The sequence below is a fragment of the Amblyomma maculatum genome, chromosome 1 (genome assembly GCF_055883805.1).
Source record: "Amblyomma maculatum isolate TAMU_Amacu chromosome 1, ASM5588380v1, whole genome shotgun sequence".
Taxonomy (NCBI): domain Eukaryota; kingdom Metazoa; phylum Arthropoda; class Arachnida; order Ixodida; family Ixodidae; genus Amblyomma; species Amblyomma maculatum.
This window is the reverse complement of record NC_139344.1, coordinates 257,595,217-257,609,583: the sequence shown is the minus strand read 5'-3', so window position 1 is coordinate 257,609,583 and position 14,367 is coordinate 257,595,217. Positions and strand designations below refer to the sequence as shown.

The 14,367-nt window shown below is 42.1% G+C and overlaps 2 protein-coding genes across 4 annotated transcripts in view; one reads left to right on the top strand and one right to left on the bottom strand.

Moving 5' to 3' along the window:
• The window catches only part of LOC146206299 (uncharacterized protein KIAA0232-like), a 38,417-nt gene extending 27,808 nt beyond the window's left edge, over positions 1-10,609 (bottom strand). The window contains exons 1-2 of one of the 2 annotated variants that reach the window (XM_084590936.1): positions 10,413-10,609; positions 21-111 (exon numbers count right to left, since the gene is read on the bottom strand). The gene's annotated coding sequence lies outside the window, so the exon portion shown is untranslated. The remainder of the gene's footprint in view (positions 1-20; positions 112-10,412) is intronic. The other variant, XM_084590934.1, reaches the window with a different exon arrangement.
• Positions 10,610-11,072: 463 nt separating this feature from the next.
• Positions 11,073-14,310, top strand: LOC146206298 (uncharacterized). 2 transcript variants are annotated; one of them, XM_084590933.1, is made up of 3 exons: positions 11,073-11,275; positions 11,465-11,552; positions 11,673-14,310. In XM_084590933.1, the coding sequence occupies exon 3, from the start codon at positions 11,731-11,733 to the stop codon at positions 14,059-14,061; it is 2,331 nt and encodes a 776-aa protein (XP_084447059.1). In that variant the 5' UTR covers positions 11,073-11,275; positions 11,465-11,552; positions 11,673-11,730; the 3' UTR covers positions 14,062-14,310. The 2 variants fall into 2 exon arrangements, with proteins under 2 accessions (XP_084447059.1, XP_084447058.1); XM_084590932.1 differs by having other exon boundaries at positions 11,073-11,371.
• Positions 14,311-14,367: the final 57 nt, after the last annotated feature.

Here is a 14,367-nt window from a genome sequence, read left to right as displayed (position 1 = left end):
AAGAAATGTCAAACCTTTACCTGAGGCCCCTGCAGGCAGCTACCACCACATGACGATAAGGTTCGTCACATAGACAGCAGGCTTCTCATTAATATGCTCCAGAGACAAAAACTGCAATGAAAAGAAAAAGTGCTTAAAAGTAATCATATAAAGTACCTGAAACCCTGTTCTGGCATCGACATTGCTCATAACACGTTACAACCATTTCATAAGCATTTTACTGTTAAACCTATCAATGTAGCCAAGTGGCAGATGCACTGCCAAGTATGGCAGACTACCACTGACATTAGCAAGTAGCAAAACCAAGTTGATGCTTTGCAACAATACGATCTAATAAGTCAGTTGTTGGTTAGTTTGTAAGGAACATTATGTGAAGGGTAGCATCTCAGAGTGTCATATAACCTATGGCAAAAACCAGTCACTGGCTCATTTACATCACCAGAGGTCCTTTATGTGCAATGACATCATTCCGCACAAGGGTGTTTTTACATTTCACCCCAACTGAAATGCAGCTGTGGCAGTAAAGATTCAATACAAGCTCTGGGTCGGCAGAAGAATACCAATGCCACTGAGCCATCAAGGAAAGTCATTTTTTCAAGGGCGCCAGAAAAAAAGACCTTGTTCACTCATCACACTAGTGCATTTACAAAACAGCTATTGGCCACACCATAACCACATGTGTGGCTTTGTCTGTAAGTGGCAACAATGCAGAGTGGTAAAGGATGTGATCATTGAATACCCAGCAATAACACCGGCTTCAGACTGACACTTTCAGCCACTCTTTTGCTTCAGAGAGGCTGTAAGGGACCACAGAGTAGAAAACACGAAGTAATCTGGTGGCAACATGGATGGCTCAAGATTAATTTAGATCGCCAGGGGTTCTTTATGTGCAATGCTGGTGTTGCAGTGTTCCATGCAGTGGTTCTTACAAGGGAGGGGGTGGGAGGCAGTGAACATGTGCTACATTAACTAAAAATAGACATAGTGGTCATGGTTCTTCTGAAAGATGGCCAAACTCTCAGTACTTTTTCTTTTGTGTACCTACTAGGGGCGCGTGTGAATATCTGAAAATTTTGAATAGCGAATCAAATATCCTGGTATTCAATTATTCTAACAAATCAGTGTATTTTGAAAATCATTTGAACCAAATCGAATATGTGTTATGAACTTCTTGAATACCTTTCAAATAATGGGCTTGAGATTTGAATAAGGCTCCCTGCAGTAAAATTGCCCACACCAATGATGAGCACCATCCTGCAGCAATCGGTTTGTACGGGGGTGCCGCTATGTGTGGCAGCGCTCATAACGCTCACATATGACCACTGATATTGGATGACGCAGCAAGGCTTAAGAAAGTTTAGCAACCTTGCCTTCATGCCAGATCTTTGAGGCCATGGCTCATAAGTGCTATCGCCCGTTGCATGTCCTAAGGCGTGTTTCCAGTTTATTCTCTTTTGTCATCAATAAGGAAAGGCAATTTTTCTACACCTATAATTTGTCACTCATTGTTTACATGCTGAATTTATCTGGTTTTGCTTCATTTACAGGGTTTGACGTCTCAAAGCGACTCAGGCTATGGGAAGTGCTGTATAGTGGAGGGCTCCAGAAATTTAGACTACCTGGGGTTCTTTAATGTGCTCCGACATCACACAGCACATGGGTACCTTGGTTTTCGCCTCCAATGAAAGCGACCGCTGTGGCCGAAATTGATCCCGCAGCCTTGTGACCAGCAGTTGAGCACCCTAACCATTGTGCCAGCGCGGCGAGGCATATTGAATTTGCATTGCAGTCCCATAAATTGCATTTTATAACAGCTATAGCTTTGCAACTCCATCACAGCACCACAAGCACTTTAATGTGTCACTTTGTATGGTTATTTTCAAAAGTACAGCTAATGCTAGTGCAAACATACAATAAACTTGTTAACAAGAAGAGATACATATTCGATAGAACTCACAGGCTCTTAAAAGAGACTATCCAAAATACTGTAGGTCAGCCAAACAGTGAAGACATGGCAGGCCCATCGACTTCATCATTCAAAGCCACATCATAGGTATCCGCAAGGGGACATCGCCATTGTTTGACTACTGTATGTCCATCACTTTTCGCAAATACTAGGAGTACATTTAGCAAGTGCAATGCACTTCATTCTATCGTAGATGCATGTAACCCTGACATCATTGAGCTAACTGTAGCCTGACCCATTCCCAAGTAAACAACATATGTCACGACACATCATGTGTCACTGTCTACTGATATGTTAGCGCACATCATCTGGGCATTCCACTAGCTATTTCCCAAGCTATCCCCTCATATCAAATTCCATTTCAAACTAACCCTAAGACAGTTTGGACATGTGCTGAAATCCAACACCATAAGATAATCCTTGGTGTACGTTATCGACTGCCTTACTCTACTTACAACTTTCTTCTCAAGCTTCCAAGCATTCTTCATTTTGTTATTAAACACCATCCAAAAGCACCTTTTTTCTTCTATGGGACTAATTTTCCCAGTGTTGTGTGGTCATCTGAGCCTCCAATTTCCAGAAGCTAAAACATTTTTGAACCTTTACTTGCTGTTCTTTTTAGCTTAACTTGTCAACCAACCAGCCAGCCAGAACAATGCACGACACCATCTCTAGAGTGGATCTAATATTAACACCTTAACCTGACCTGGTTTCAAACTTATCATACAGACCTTTCAATGGCTGTCAGAGAAACCAGTTTTTCTGGGCTGCACGGTAGGTGCAGAGGTGTTAATCCTCAACTATTTCCTGTACTACAAGCACAGGCTAGTCCCCAATGCGGCAGTGCCTGTCTACCTCTTTTTGAAAACGGTCCACATAACCAATTTAAGTCATCACTTGTCTTGTTTTCAAGTAAACAATTCCCACACAAAAAAAAAGTAAAACAAAGCGTATCCGAGATTACGATAAAGCTGACTTTCAAGCAATTAACAATGAACCTTCTAACGGCGCACGAAAATAAGAATTAACGTCATGAAGGTGCACAAACTAATGGATTGGTATATCTCATTTTGAACCGTTTCTTCCCACTCACAAGCACATTGGTATAATACAGACATAAAACACCTAAGCAACAAAAAAAAAGCACACATTACGCTCTGCCATACACTGTTCTTGCAATAAGCGATAGAAAGCTTATAGGGTTGCTAATTCCGCATACGCATCCGCACTAAATTTGAGAACTTCTTCCAAACTACCTCACCGTCAATGCTTCATAAAAACACCAAAAAGTTCTGGTGTGTTGTAAACTCTATAGAGAAAGATTAAATAACTTAGCATGTCTCTAGCGGTGTAACTTTATCTTGGTGGTACCCAGTAATAATTGGATCAACAGCTATCAACCGAACTATTTGGAAGTGTCATCTAGTGCAGGAATCGACCAAATCAGCCCTAGACTCCTGAAAACCACACAACTATATTCTCTTAGTAAGCCTTGCAATTACTGCCCAAAATCATTGAATAGCATTTACTTCAAATTCTTGAACATGCACTTTACACAAACGTGTTAACTTTCTTGAAACTAACTCCTCTTTCACGCAGTGCAACATGACCTCTGGAAGAACTCTTGCGAAATGCAGCTTGAATTACTCACTGATAAACTTCATATTGTTCGTCGTCGTCTAGATATTGCGCACCGTAACAATATCATCCTTGACCATCAATCCAGAGCAGATTGCGCTTGCCTAGACTTTTCAAAAGCCTTTGAAATATATGCTCATAAGCTCTTAAACTAAGCCAACTGAACCTAGCTAACAAGATAATAAAATTTGCTCATAAATTCCTCCTCCTTAAACTAAGTCAATTGAACCTAGCTAACAAGATTATAACTTGGTTAGAAAATTTCCTCTCTAACCGATTGCAGTTTGTCTCAGTTAATGGTTTCAAGTCCTCACTAAATGCCGCCCATTCCAGTGGGCCACAAGGATCTGCTTTTGGTCCCCTGTTATTCCTTCATCATCATCATCAGCCTGATTATACCCACTGCAGGGCGAAGGCCTCTCCCATATTTCTCCACTTAACCCGGTTCTGTGCTAGCTGCATCCACTTGACCCCTGCGAACTTCTTAATCTCATCCGCCCACCTAACTTTCTGCGGTCCTCTGCTATGCTTTCCTTCCCTTGGAATCCAGTTTGTTACCCTCAGCGACCATCGGTTATCCTCTCTTCGCACTACATGTCCTGCCCATGTCCATTTCTTCTTAATTTCTACTAGAATGTCGGTAACTTGAGTTATTTCCCTGACCCACTCTGCACGCTTTCTATCTCTTAATGTTACCCCTACCATTTTTCGTTCCATAGCCCTCTGGGTTGTCCTCAACTTAAGTAGAACTCTCTTGGTTAGCCTCCACGTTTCAGCCCCATAGGTGAGTACAGGCAAGATGCAACTGTTGTATACTTTCCTCTTGAGCGGTACCGGTAAGCTGCTAGTCATAATCTGCGAGTGCTTGCCAAATGCGCTCCATCCCAATCTTATTCTTCTTGTTATTTCCTTTTCATGGTCCGGATCTGCGGTTACTACCTGTCCTAAGTAGACATATTCGCCTACAACTTCCAGTACTTCGCTACCTAATGTAAACTGCTGTTCCTTCCCGAGGCTGTTGAACATTACCTTAGTCTTCTGCATATTGATTTTCAAGCCTACCTTCCTACTTTTCCTGTCTAGGTCATCAATCATTATTTGCAGTTCATCCCCCGAGTTGCTTAGCAAGGCAATGTCATCAGCAAATCGCAGATTACTGCGGTATTCTCCATCTACCCTTATCCCTAACTGCTTCCATTCCAAGTCTCTGAATACTTCCTCTAAACAAGCTGTGAATAGTACTGGGGAGATTGTGTCTCCTTGCCTAACACCTTTCTTTATGGGAATTTTGTTACTTTCTTTATGCAGAACTATGGTTGCTGTGCAGCCATTATATATATCTTCCAGCACTTTCATGTACGGCTCGTCTACCCCCCGATTTCGCAATGCCTGCATCACCGTCGAGGTTTCAACTGAGTCAAATGCTTTTTCGTAATCAATGAATGCTATGTATAGGGGCTGGTTATATTCCGAGCATTTTTCTATCACCTGATTGATGGTATGGATGTGATCGATAGTAGAGTACCGTTTCCGAAACCCTGCTTGATCCTTTGCTTGATTGCAGTCTAAGGTTGTCCTGATTCTATTAGTGATTACCTTAGTAAATACCTTATATGTAACAGACCGTAAGCTGATTGGTCTGTAATTTTTAAGGTCCTTAGAGTCCCCTTTCTTGTGAATGAGGATAATGTTTGCGTTCTTCCATGGTTCCGGTACCGTCGATGACACCAGGCACTGCGTATACAGGGTGGCCAGTTTTTCTAGCACGATATCCCCCCCGTCCTTCAGCAAATCTGTAGTTATCTGATCCTCTCCAGCTGATTTCCCCCTTTTCCTAGTTTCTAGTGCTTTCTTGATCTCGTCCTTCGTCACTGGTGGAACGTCTGACTGTTTTTCGCTACCGCCAATCTCATTACGGTCCTGACTACTTTGGCTACTGTAGAGATCTGTATAGAACTCCTCGGCTACTTTGACTATCTTGTCCATATTAGTGATGACGTTGCCCGCCTTGTCCCTTATCGCATACATCTGGTTTTTGCCTATGCCCGATTTCTTCTTTACCACTTTAAGGCTTCCCCCGTTCTTTACAGCATGCTCAATTTTCTCCATGTTATACTTCCTTATATCGGCCACCTTGCGCTTATTGATTAGCTTTGATATCTCGGCCAATTCGATCTGGTCTGTTGGGTTGGAAGCTTTCATACTCTGGCGTTTCTTAATCAAATCTTTCGTCTCCTTATACAGCTTACCGGTATCCTCTCTAACTATCCTACCGCCTACCTCTACCACGCACTCAGTAATGATATTTCTGAAATTATTGTTCCTTGCCTCTAGGGTAATGTCGCCATCCTCAGTTAGAGCTGAAAACCTATTCTGTAGCGAGGTCCTGAACTCTTTGAAGTTACTCTGAAGTGTAACTTCAATGAGACGCTAATTGCAATTTGCATCACTCCTATCCCGCCGTAAATGCATTCCTCTGTTTATTTATGAAAACTTTTTACAACCCCCTTTTGCATAATGACCATCTTATTGTCCCCCTAGCATACTTTTCCTCATACTGATCATGCATAAAACGTTGCCACTGCTTTTTACTATATGAAAAATTCTATTCGGTCATTCATTTCGTCTACTTCACAAGACAAACTGCCTTCCCGGACCACTCACTTTCATGTTTGATCATTCACATTTTTGCAGTGCCTTAGCAGACAATGTATGTATAGAAATCTAACATAAAACAATTTCAGGTAATACTGCATAACTAAGAACCATTCGTGCCTGTATTCTTTTTTTACTTAAACCACTCCTATCTGTAATGCCTTTAGCCCAGAAGGTATTTCAAGTAAATTGAAGTAAGTAAATAAACAAATATTCCATTCACATTCGATTCGGTAAGAAAGCTACACTATTCATATTCAACAGTGTGGTACCCTATTCATATTCAATTCAGTTCAGAAAAGGTACTATCTGCACACCCCTGGTATCGACCTCTCTATTTTCCTTCCTCTCTTTATAGACTCTTTATAAAGAGCATAGGCATTATTACCAACAATTATCTATGTAGTCACACATATATTATATCTCCTAACAACCCCTTACTGCTTTCAGTAGTGGCATGTGAATACAGGATGGAAGGATAATTATACCACTCAACGAAGCTGCACATAAAAGGAGTCAACAAAAAACATAGGAACTTTTTTTTTAATTTGTGGTGTCGATCAAAGTGGGAAGTTAACGTCATTATTAAAGGAACATTTGACAGATGGCAGGAGAAAAGCACACCACATGCCATCGGTAGGACCCCTATTCCCACATGTCACATATTCAGCGACAGTGACAGCTGTTAGCTGCTGCCACAGCCAACATGCAGTGACAACCGTCGCTCTAGCTTAGTTGGAACAGCAAAGCATGCAACATGAGGTGCTTGTGGGTTTGGTTCCCATCAACAGAATGTAGTCGTCTTTTTGTATACTTATTGTTACTTATTACATACACGTAAAAAATAATGACATTAATAATTTCCCACTACAATCAACACCACTATAAATAAATCAAAAAATAAAAGACACTCCCACGTGCTTTCCTTGGTTTCAATGACTGCAGCCCCGCCGTCCGCGGACCGACTAGTGTGCCCAAGAATGCGGGATCGAATCCTGGCCGCGGCAGCCGCTTTTCGATGGAGGCGAAAAGCAAGGCGCTCGTATGCTGTGCAATGACAGTGCATGTTAACGAAGTGGTCGAAATTTCCAGAGTCCTCCCCTAGGGCGTCTCTCATAGCCTGAGTCCGTTTTGGGACATTAAACCCCACAAACCTCAAACCAATCAATGACTGCTGGCTTATTTTAAACGTACAAAGATTTCCGTTAGTCTGCCAGACTGCAAAATTTCCTCTGCACAATCAATATATTATTGGTTTATGCGGGTGCAAACACAACTCGCACTCCTACTCCATTATTATAAAATCTACTCCATCTTGAGGGATTCCCTTGAACATCTGACTGTTACCACTCTAAGTTACTGATCAATTTACTCTCGCCCTATCATCTATGTTATCTGCTAGTCATCCTGGTTGGCTTGATGTGGTACAGCTATTGCTGTGCACAAGTGGTGGTCCCATATTGAAACCCAGACAACAATTCAGTTTCTGCGGAAGCTGTATTGCTGTGCACGGGCAGAAGCTTATGAGTAATTACTCCCTTACTGCCACTTGCAAAGCAGCATATTATGGTCATATGCATTGAGAAACAGTTTAATACCTTTGTTGCACGAGCACTTTCAATCGTCATTGAACTTAATGAAGATTGAGATTGCCACACGGCAACTTTCAAGTGTAATCGAGCCCGAGCCTGCTTGAGTTGTCAAGCTCATTCGAGAGCAGGCGTGGACACCCTCTTCATCATTGAGCTCAAAAAATAAAAGCAAATGAACGCAATAAAACCTCAAATATCAACACAGACATGTACTAAAAGGTGTGATAGAACATTGCTAGAACATTATGCTTATTTATAAGGTATTTTTGTAATCTCGACACCTCGCTTGACGCCACCTAATGTACACGAAGGATACTTCTCAATGGTAATTCAAAACGCCCATGTAGCACCAGATGTTTCAGTCCTTGAAAACCTCAACACAGATCAGAGTTCAAAAAGGAAAAGTGTTCGTGTGGCAGAAATATTACACTAACACTTGCCTGAATTTTCTAGAATTAATGAAAAACTGCTCTTGTCTGCAAGCAAATTTTTTTAAAAGGCAAGCTAAACAGTGAATCAGATCTGCTAAGCCGCCTGCCGGAAGTTTGGCAACCAAAATAAGGAAATATCTGCGTCTCATAATGAGCTCCTCATTTCCCTACCTTTATGTGCTAAATAATTTACATGCATTTTCACAATCTACTAAAAAGGTAAACCCCCACAAGGCAAAAAATAAAATGACCAGACACATGCATATTGCTAGGTCCTTATGTAGTCATGCGCTTGAATGGAATTCATACAACAGCCATTTGATCAACACTAAGGAGGTAGGAAAAATTTAAAGAAAACACTAACAGAGTGAAATCTGCTAACCAGTTTAATAAATTCGAAAAAACATCGTTTCTCAATTATGAAAGGTAAGAACAGCAAGGACAGTATGTAGAGGAAAGGAAAAAAACTAGTGCTGTGTCCTGTACCCAAAGCTGTTGCTGAATTCTGAAAAAAATTATCAAGCAACCAGCCAAGTTAAACACCCGTTTGATGCTGCATATTTTGGAATACATGCTATTTATGCTGCATCCAAAATGGCAAAGAACATGCAATGCAAATTACAAAGAAAGGCTTGCCCAGCGCGAATCAAAGCAAAACAAAACAAAAAAAAAATCACATGAAGTCCTTCTTCCCTCCTTGCATTGCATAAAAGATGTAAGCAATGGTTTGTGCTGGGTGTACAAGTCTAGGTCTACAAAGAGAATAAAGAAACCCCTGATAAGTAGTGCGGAAAGTTGGGCGAGTTGGGGAAGTTCATGATGAAAAATAGCGCACAATCTATACAATTTGTGTTAGCATACTTGCTCTTGCATTCATTGGGTTTTCATCCCATATAGTCCGCACATTCATCACTGCTGTGGGTTATCATTCCTAGGAGAATAATGTAATAGTCAAAGATCTTTAAGACTACGCCTGCTTAAAGCAATTAAGGGGCAGCAAGCTCAATATTAAGCTGAATATTAAACTAAGCTGCTGTGCTTTTGATGGTGATAAAAAACAAACCAGATCGGTTCCAATACCTGCCCCATAACAGTACAAGTAACAAGCATGGCCAAGAAAGTTGCAGTTTATATTGGACATATAACCGTATAGTACTCCACATTTTGGAACACAACCAGGTTTCAAAATTTCAGCCCTGATGGAAAACTAGCATGACACTGCTCATAACAGCAGTTAACTCAAACGACAATACTACGAACACGCAAATAAAACACAATGACCAGAGCCCCGCTGCAAAGATTAAACATCTAATCTCACACAGATAAGCAGCGCTCCTACAGGTTTATGAACTCCAGACTGACATTCGACACCTTCAGCAGCACGACACATGTGGAACTCGGCCTAACTACAAACAATCAGCAAACAAATTACCGTAAATTATTCCCAAGACGTAAGGTTCAGGTCGGAAACGCAGAAGCAATGGCATGTGCTACAAGACATCAATCTGCGCACGCATTTTCCTAGGGAATAGTCCACAAATTTAAGGCAAGCAGATTATTCGAAGCACATTAAGGGCACGGTTTGCAATCTTATAGGGACGAACACCGCAAACAAATGTGATGATGAAATAAACCGTCAGCAAGCGCCGAAAAAAGGAGATAAAGACTAAACGGAACGCTGGGACGCGACAAGAGACGCTAGACGTTAAGTAAATGCAAGAAAGCTCGAGTTCTCGCTGATTCGAACCTTGAGGATGCTATTCGTAGTACATTACAAGGTATATGACAATGTGGACTTAGCGCGCTCGCAAGACCTGCCTTCTATCAATGATTCTATAGTTTCGTGCGAAAGCGAACGCCGGAACAGTCAACGACCGAGGTCATTCTTGGCACATCTTCACAACATTGGTTCAATCGCGAGTACTGAAGACAGAGCATAAATAACAGAACACAATATGACGGCACGATGCGCGTTCAACACCTATTACTGATCCTAAAACGCGAAATATTAGGCGTTCATTGAGCAAACTACCATCCGAACGCAGGCCCAGTACCAGCGCGGTCTCGGCTACCGCGCGCAGAGCATCGCCAAGCGCTCACGGACGCAAGGGTAAATAATTAATAGCTTACCTTCGACCATGGACCCATTCGAAACGGAATCCAGGCGCTCCAGATGCACAAAGCGCTCTGCCATCCACAAAATTCAATCAAGCATTCGTCCAATAAATGGACGACAGAGCTAGGGCAAGACCAAAGCCGAAGCGGCCGAACGCGGCGAAGGCTCGTGCGCACCCGCGCGCTCGCGCACCCCTATCCCACGGACGCGCGAGAATGCGCTAGTACAAGAAAAGAAAAGGAAGACAGGTCTATTTACTGGCATGGCTGAAAAGAAAATTTTACACTGAATTTAGGCCGTATTGCAACTTATAACAGTAATTTTATTGTCGCTTATTCAGAGATGGCAAGTTGTAAACCTAGAAAAAGCCACTTAAGCCGCACGCTTTGCAAGGATTGAAATGAAGATTTACTCTATTTGATACAACAGAATTTTGTACAATTTAACAGCCAAATGAGAGACTGTAATGGTTTCTGACCGTAAAGCTTCTGACATCAATGACAATTAAACAATAGTTTCGGTTTCGTTCACTTGCATGATGGTCGTGATTTTCGTAGATAGGATATGAAAAAAGCGCGCGATTGAACGCTTGTAGTTGCAACAGTACGTATTCTCACCTTAATTTAAAATCGAGCATTTAGTTCTTGTCCTGAAACTAAAACAGGGACCATTTTTACTACATGAACTTCATTTACGAGTACTTACCATAAGTGATTACGTGGGTTGGAAGAAGTATGCAAACCCACCGCAAACAAAAAAGAAAAGAAGCAGTAGTTAGGTATCGTGCTAAGGTACTGAGATCTGCATTGCAGCAGCGGGCGGTGGATTCCTGTGTACAGGAAATGAAACTGACCAGAAATTAACCGTGTATATCACTGTAAGTGTCTGCAGGTACAGTGACGCGAGAGTTGTGGGACATACATGCGTGCAGACTTTAGTGGGCAAATTTACAGCGGTAGCGGCAAATACAGCGGTAAATTTTCATCCTTGATTCTGAAGTGTTCGTGAACCTAAAGGTTTGCATCGCGGACTTATGTCATGTCCTTTTCTTTTTTTTTTCTTCCAGATATGAATTAGCGTTCCGACGCTTTTGCACATCTTCAAACGCTGTGTTTAAGCAGAGAAGGCTTAAACGCATACAGCTAAGTTCCTAGGTCCGATTTTATCTCCGCACAGTGTGCGCCTATATAAATTGCTGCATTATTGCATTGCAGTTTTGTGCAGACAGAATATAACTTGCCGCTCAAACTTTTTTCCCCTCTCTTTTCAAACAGCGGCGATGTCAGCTTCAACACTCGTGTGCAGTACGACATTTGCCGATGCATCTCAAGAATGGGCCTAGGCTGGTCATCCAAGCCAAACTCCTGCATGCATGCAGTTACCCTACTGCTTGTTGCCTGTTTCTGCTCTACAGTGTTGAGCTTTGAGCCAGACCCTGCTTACTACAGTACACCTCATGAAGCCATTGAGTATGCTGCATGGAGGGCTCTTAAGGAAGGCAAGCCTCCATGTGTTACGGTTCATCCCATTGGTATCACCCTTTTCTGCATCATGGGGCAATGTGTACAACACAGAAATGGAAGCTCTTACTGCCAATGCAGACAGCATTTTGCAGGCCTCACATGCTCAATCTACAAGGGCAAATGCACATCAGAAACACTCTGCAGTCCTCACCTGTGCAAGGACAACCCCAACAAAATTAGTTTGTATGAATGTGTGTGCAAACCTGGTTATCATGTTCCCGACAGTCCAGCATTCTCTCACTGTATCCCAGATAATCTTCTCGGAAGTGCCACAAGGGAGAAAGAGGGCAGAGGTGCAGCTAGTGCAATCACCCTGCCGTCTACAATGAGTGCCGAAAAGAATTCTGCAGAAAAAATTTCACATCTGGACATCTCTGGGAGTGACACGACAACTTCCATTTCTGTTTTCCACGAAGAAAAAAAAGCTTCTCAATTATCTGCAGCCTGCGAAACCTCAGATTTTCATACATCTTTTACTGAGCCAAATGAAGAAAGCAAGATGGAAGATTCTTTTTTCAGACAACTACACCTTAGAGCTGACACTAAGGTGGTCCTTGTACTGACTGCAAGTACTGTGGAGACAAAGCCAAGCGGTAGCAGTGCACTACATGATGTCGAAAACCATCAAGACTCGCCAACAGATGAAGTCAAAGGCAGAAAGAATGTCAAGGTAGAAATGAAAGCAGGAAGTGTCATGAACCCATACGTGAGCTTCGATAATGCATCCATCGTATCTCAATTTATTGGCCAGGAAATACCTCGTACACTTCAGCACAACAGCAAGCGAACAACAAATGTGCAAGTTCCCACTATTCGTAGAAGACGTGCATCAACTTTCCAAAGAGAGCAAGACCAAGCACCTGAAAACCTGCTAACTTTAGATGATCTGACAAGTTATTCAGCACATAGCAAAAGACAAGAAATCAGCAAGAAAATAAATGACAATCTTATCAGTATTTTCAACCCTGAACAAAACATGCCAACCCTTATTCATGCTACTGGCAAGGGTGACAACAGTACAGAAGTTGTTCGAGAGCCTCATCAGAAAGAAGGTGATGAAGACTATGAGGTTTCACAGTTCAGGAGAAAGCTTCTGAATATGGCCCCTGTTCAGCTAGCCAAAAGTGGAGGTCATATTGGCACCTCACTGCAAGGATCTGCTACCTACCTAATGGCTGCTGAAATGAAAAGATGGTTAGGTGGAAAAAAGAATGCGAAACATAAGCAGCTGCCTGCCGAGGCTCAGGATGACATAATTGACAGTCTGAAGCATGCTGTTGAGACATCCGAAAACAGCAAGACAAACGAAACTGACAGTGAAATGAGGAGAGGCAACATCCTTGTGGTGGCTGACAAGAGGAGGCGCAGGAAGTCAAGCATTCTCCAAAGTGATCATGCGGCAGAGAATAACAGCACAAATCAGAAACTTTCACTTGCACACCCACTGCCTGCTAGCAAGAATAAAAAGGACATATCAAGGCCCGCAGAACTGCACAGAGTAATAGAGGCTCTCATGCAACATTCTTCTAAAGAGAGTCACCTGCCAGGAGCTACTTACAGACATGATGAGGACTATTACAGAAAAATGAGACACCTTAAGTATGGTGCAGTTCCTGTCATGACCTGGAGAAAAGAATTGCAGCCGAATAAAGTTTACTACGCGGTGCCGAGTACAAGTGACACTTTAAACAAGTCTGAATGGATGAACCAAAATCCTTGGTTAGAAGTGAAAAATCGGTCTTTGCACAGTTCCAAGGATTGTGCATCAACAAACTGCAGCCGTTCATCGATGCTAATGTCACCTGTAAACTATCAAACCTTCAATAAAAAAACGCAACTTTTCTCGGAACAAAGCAAACGAGCAGCTATCAAGAACTCTAGCAAATTCAGTCACATGCACAGCATGTCACCAGCTCTGGATATAATTAAGATTGAAGCTCCTGAATCAAGCAGTGAAGCCTACGCAAAGCACAAGGGGCCAAAACATCGCCGTTCTTTTGGTAGAGATCCAATGCTTTTCTTCAATGTGACTGTGCTAAGTGGTGACGAAAGAAACAAATCTTCTGCTTCATATCTAATACCTTTTGCTGGAAACAAGGCAATTCTAATATCCTGGGGCACTTACGATGACTCTTTGTGAGAGAACGGTTTTATGTGTACAATGTACTAGAAGTTAGACCATACCTATTGTCCGAGTGTTTTGTACATGTCTCAACTAAATGATGAATTTTTGCAACTAAGCAATGATTTCCCCTGCTGTTGGTAGTGCAAGCCTCGCTTGACTTCATTGCACTGTAATAAAACTAAACAACAGTGTATGTCTTTAGAGAAACTTTGCATTGAAAGGTAGCTGAACAAAGTGAGGGTACAATCATTTCAAATGAATGTACTATTTCCTGGTGATACATGGTGTGGATTAATAAGTACTAGCATTTGCAGCATCCTT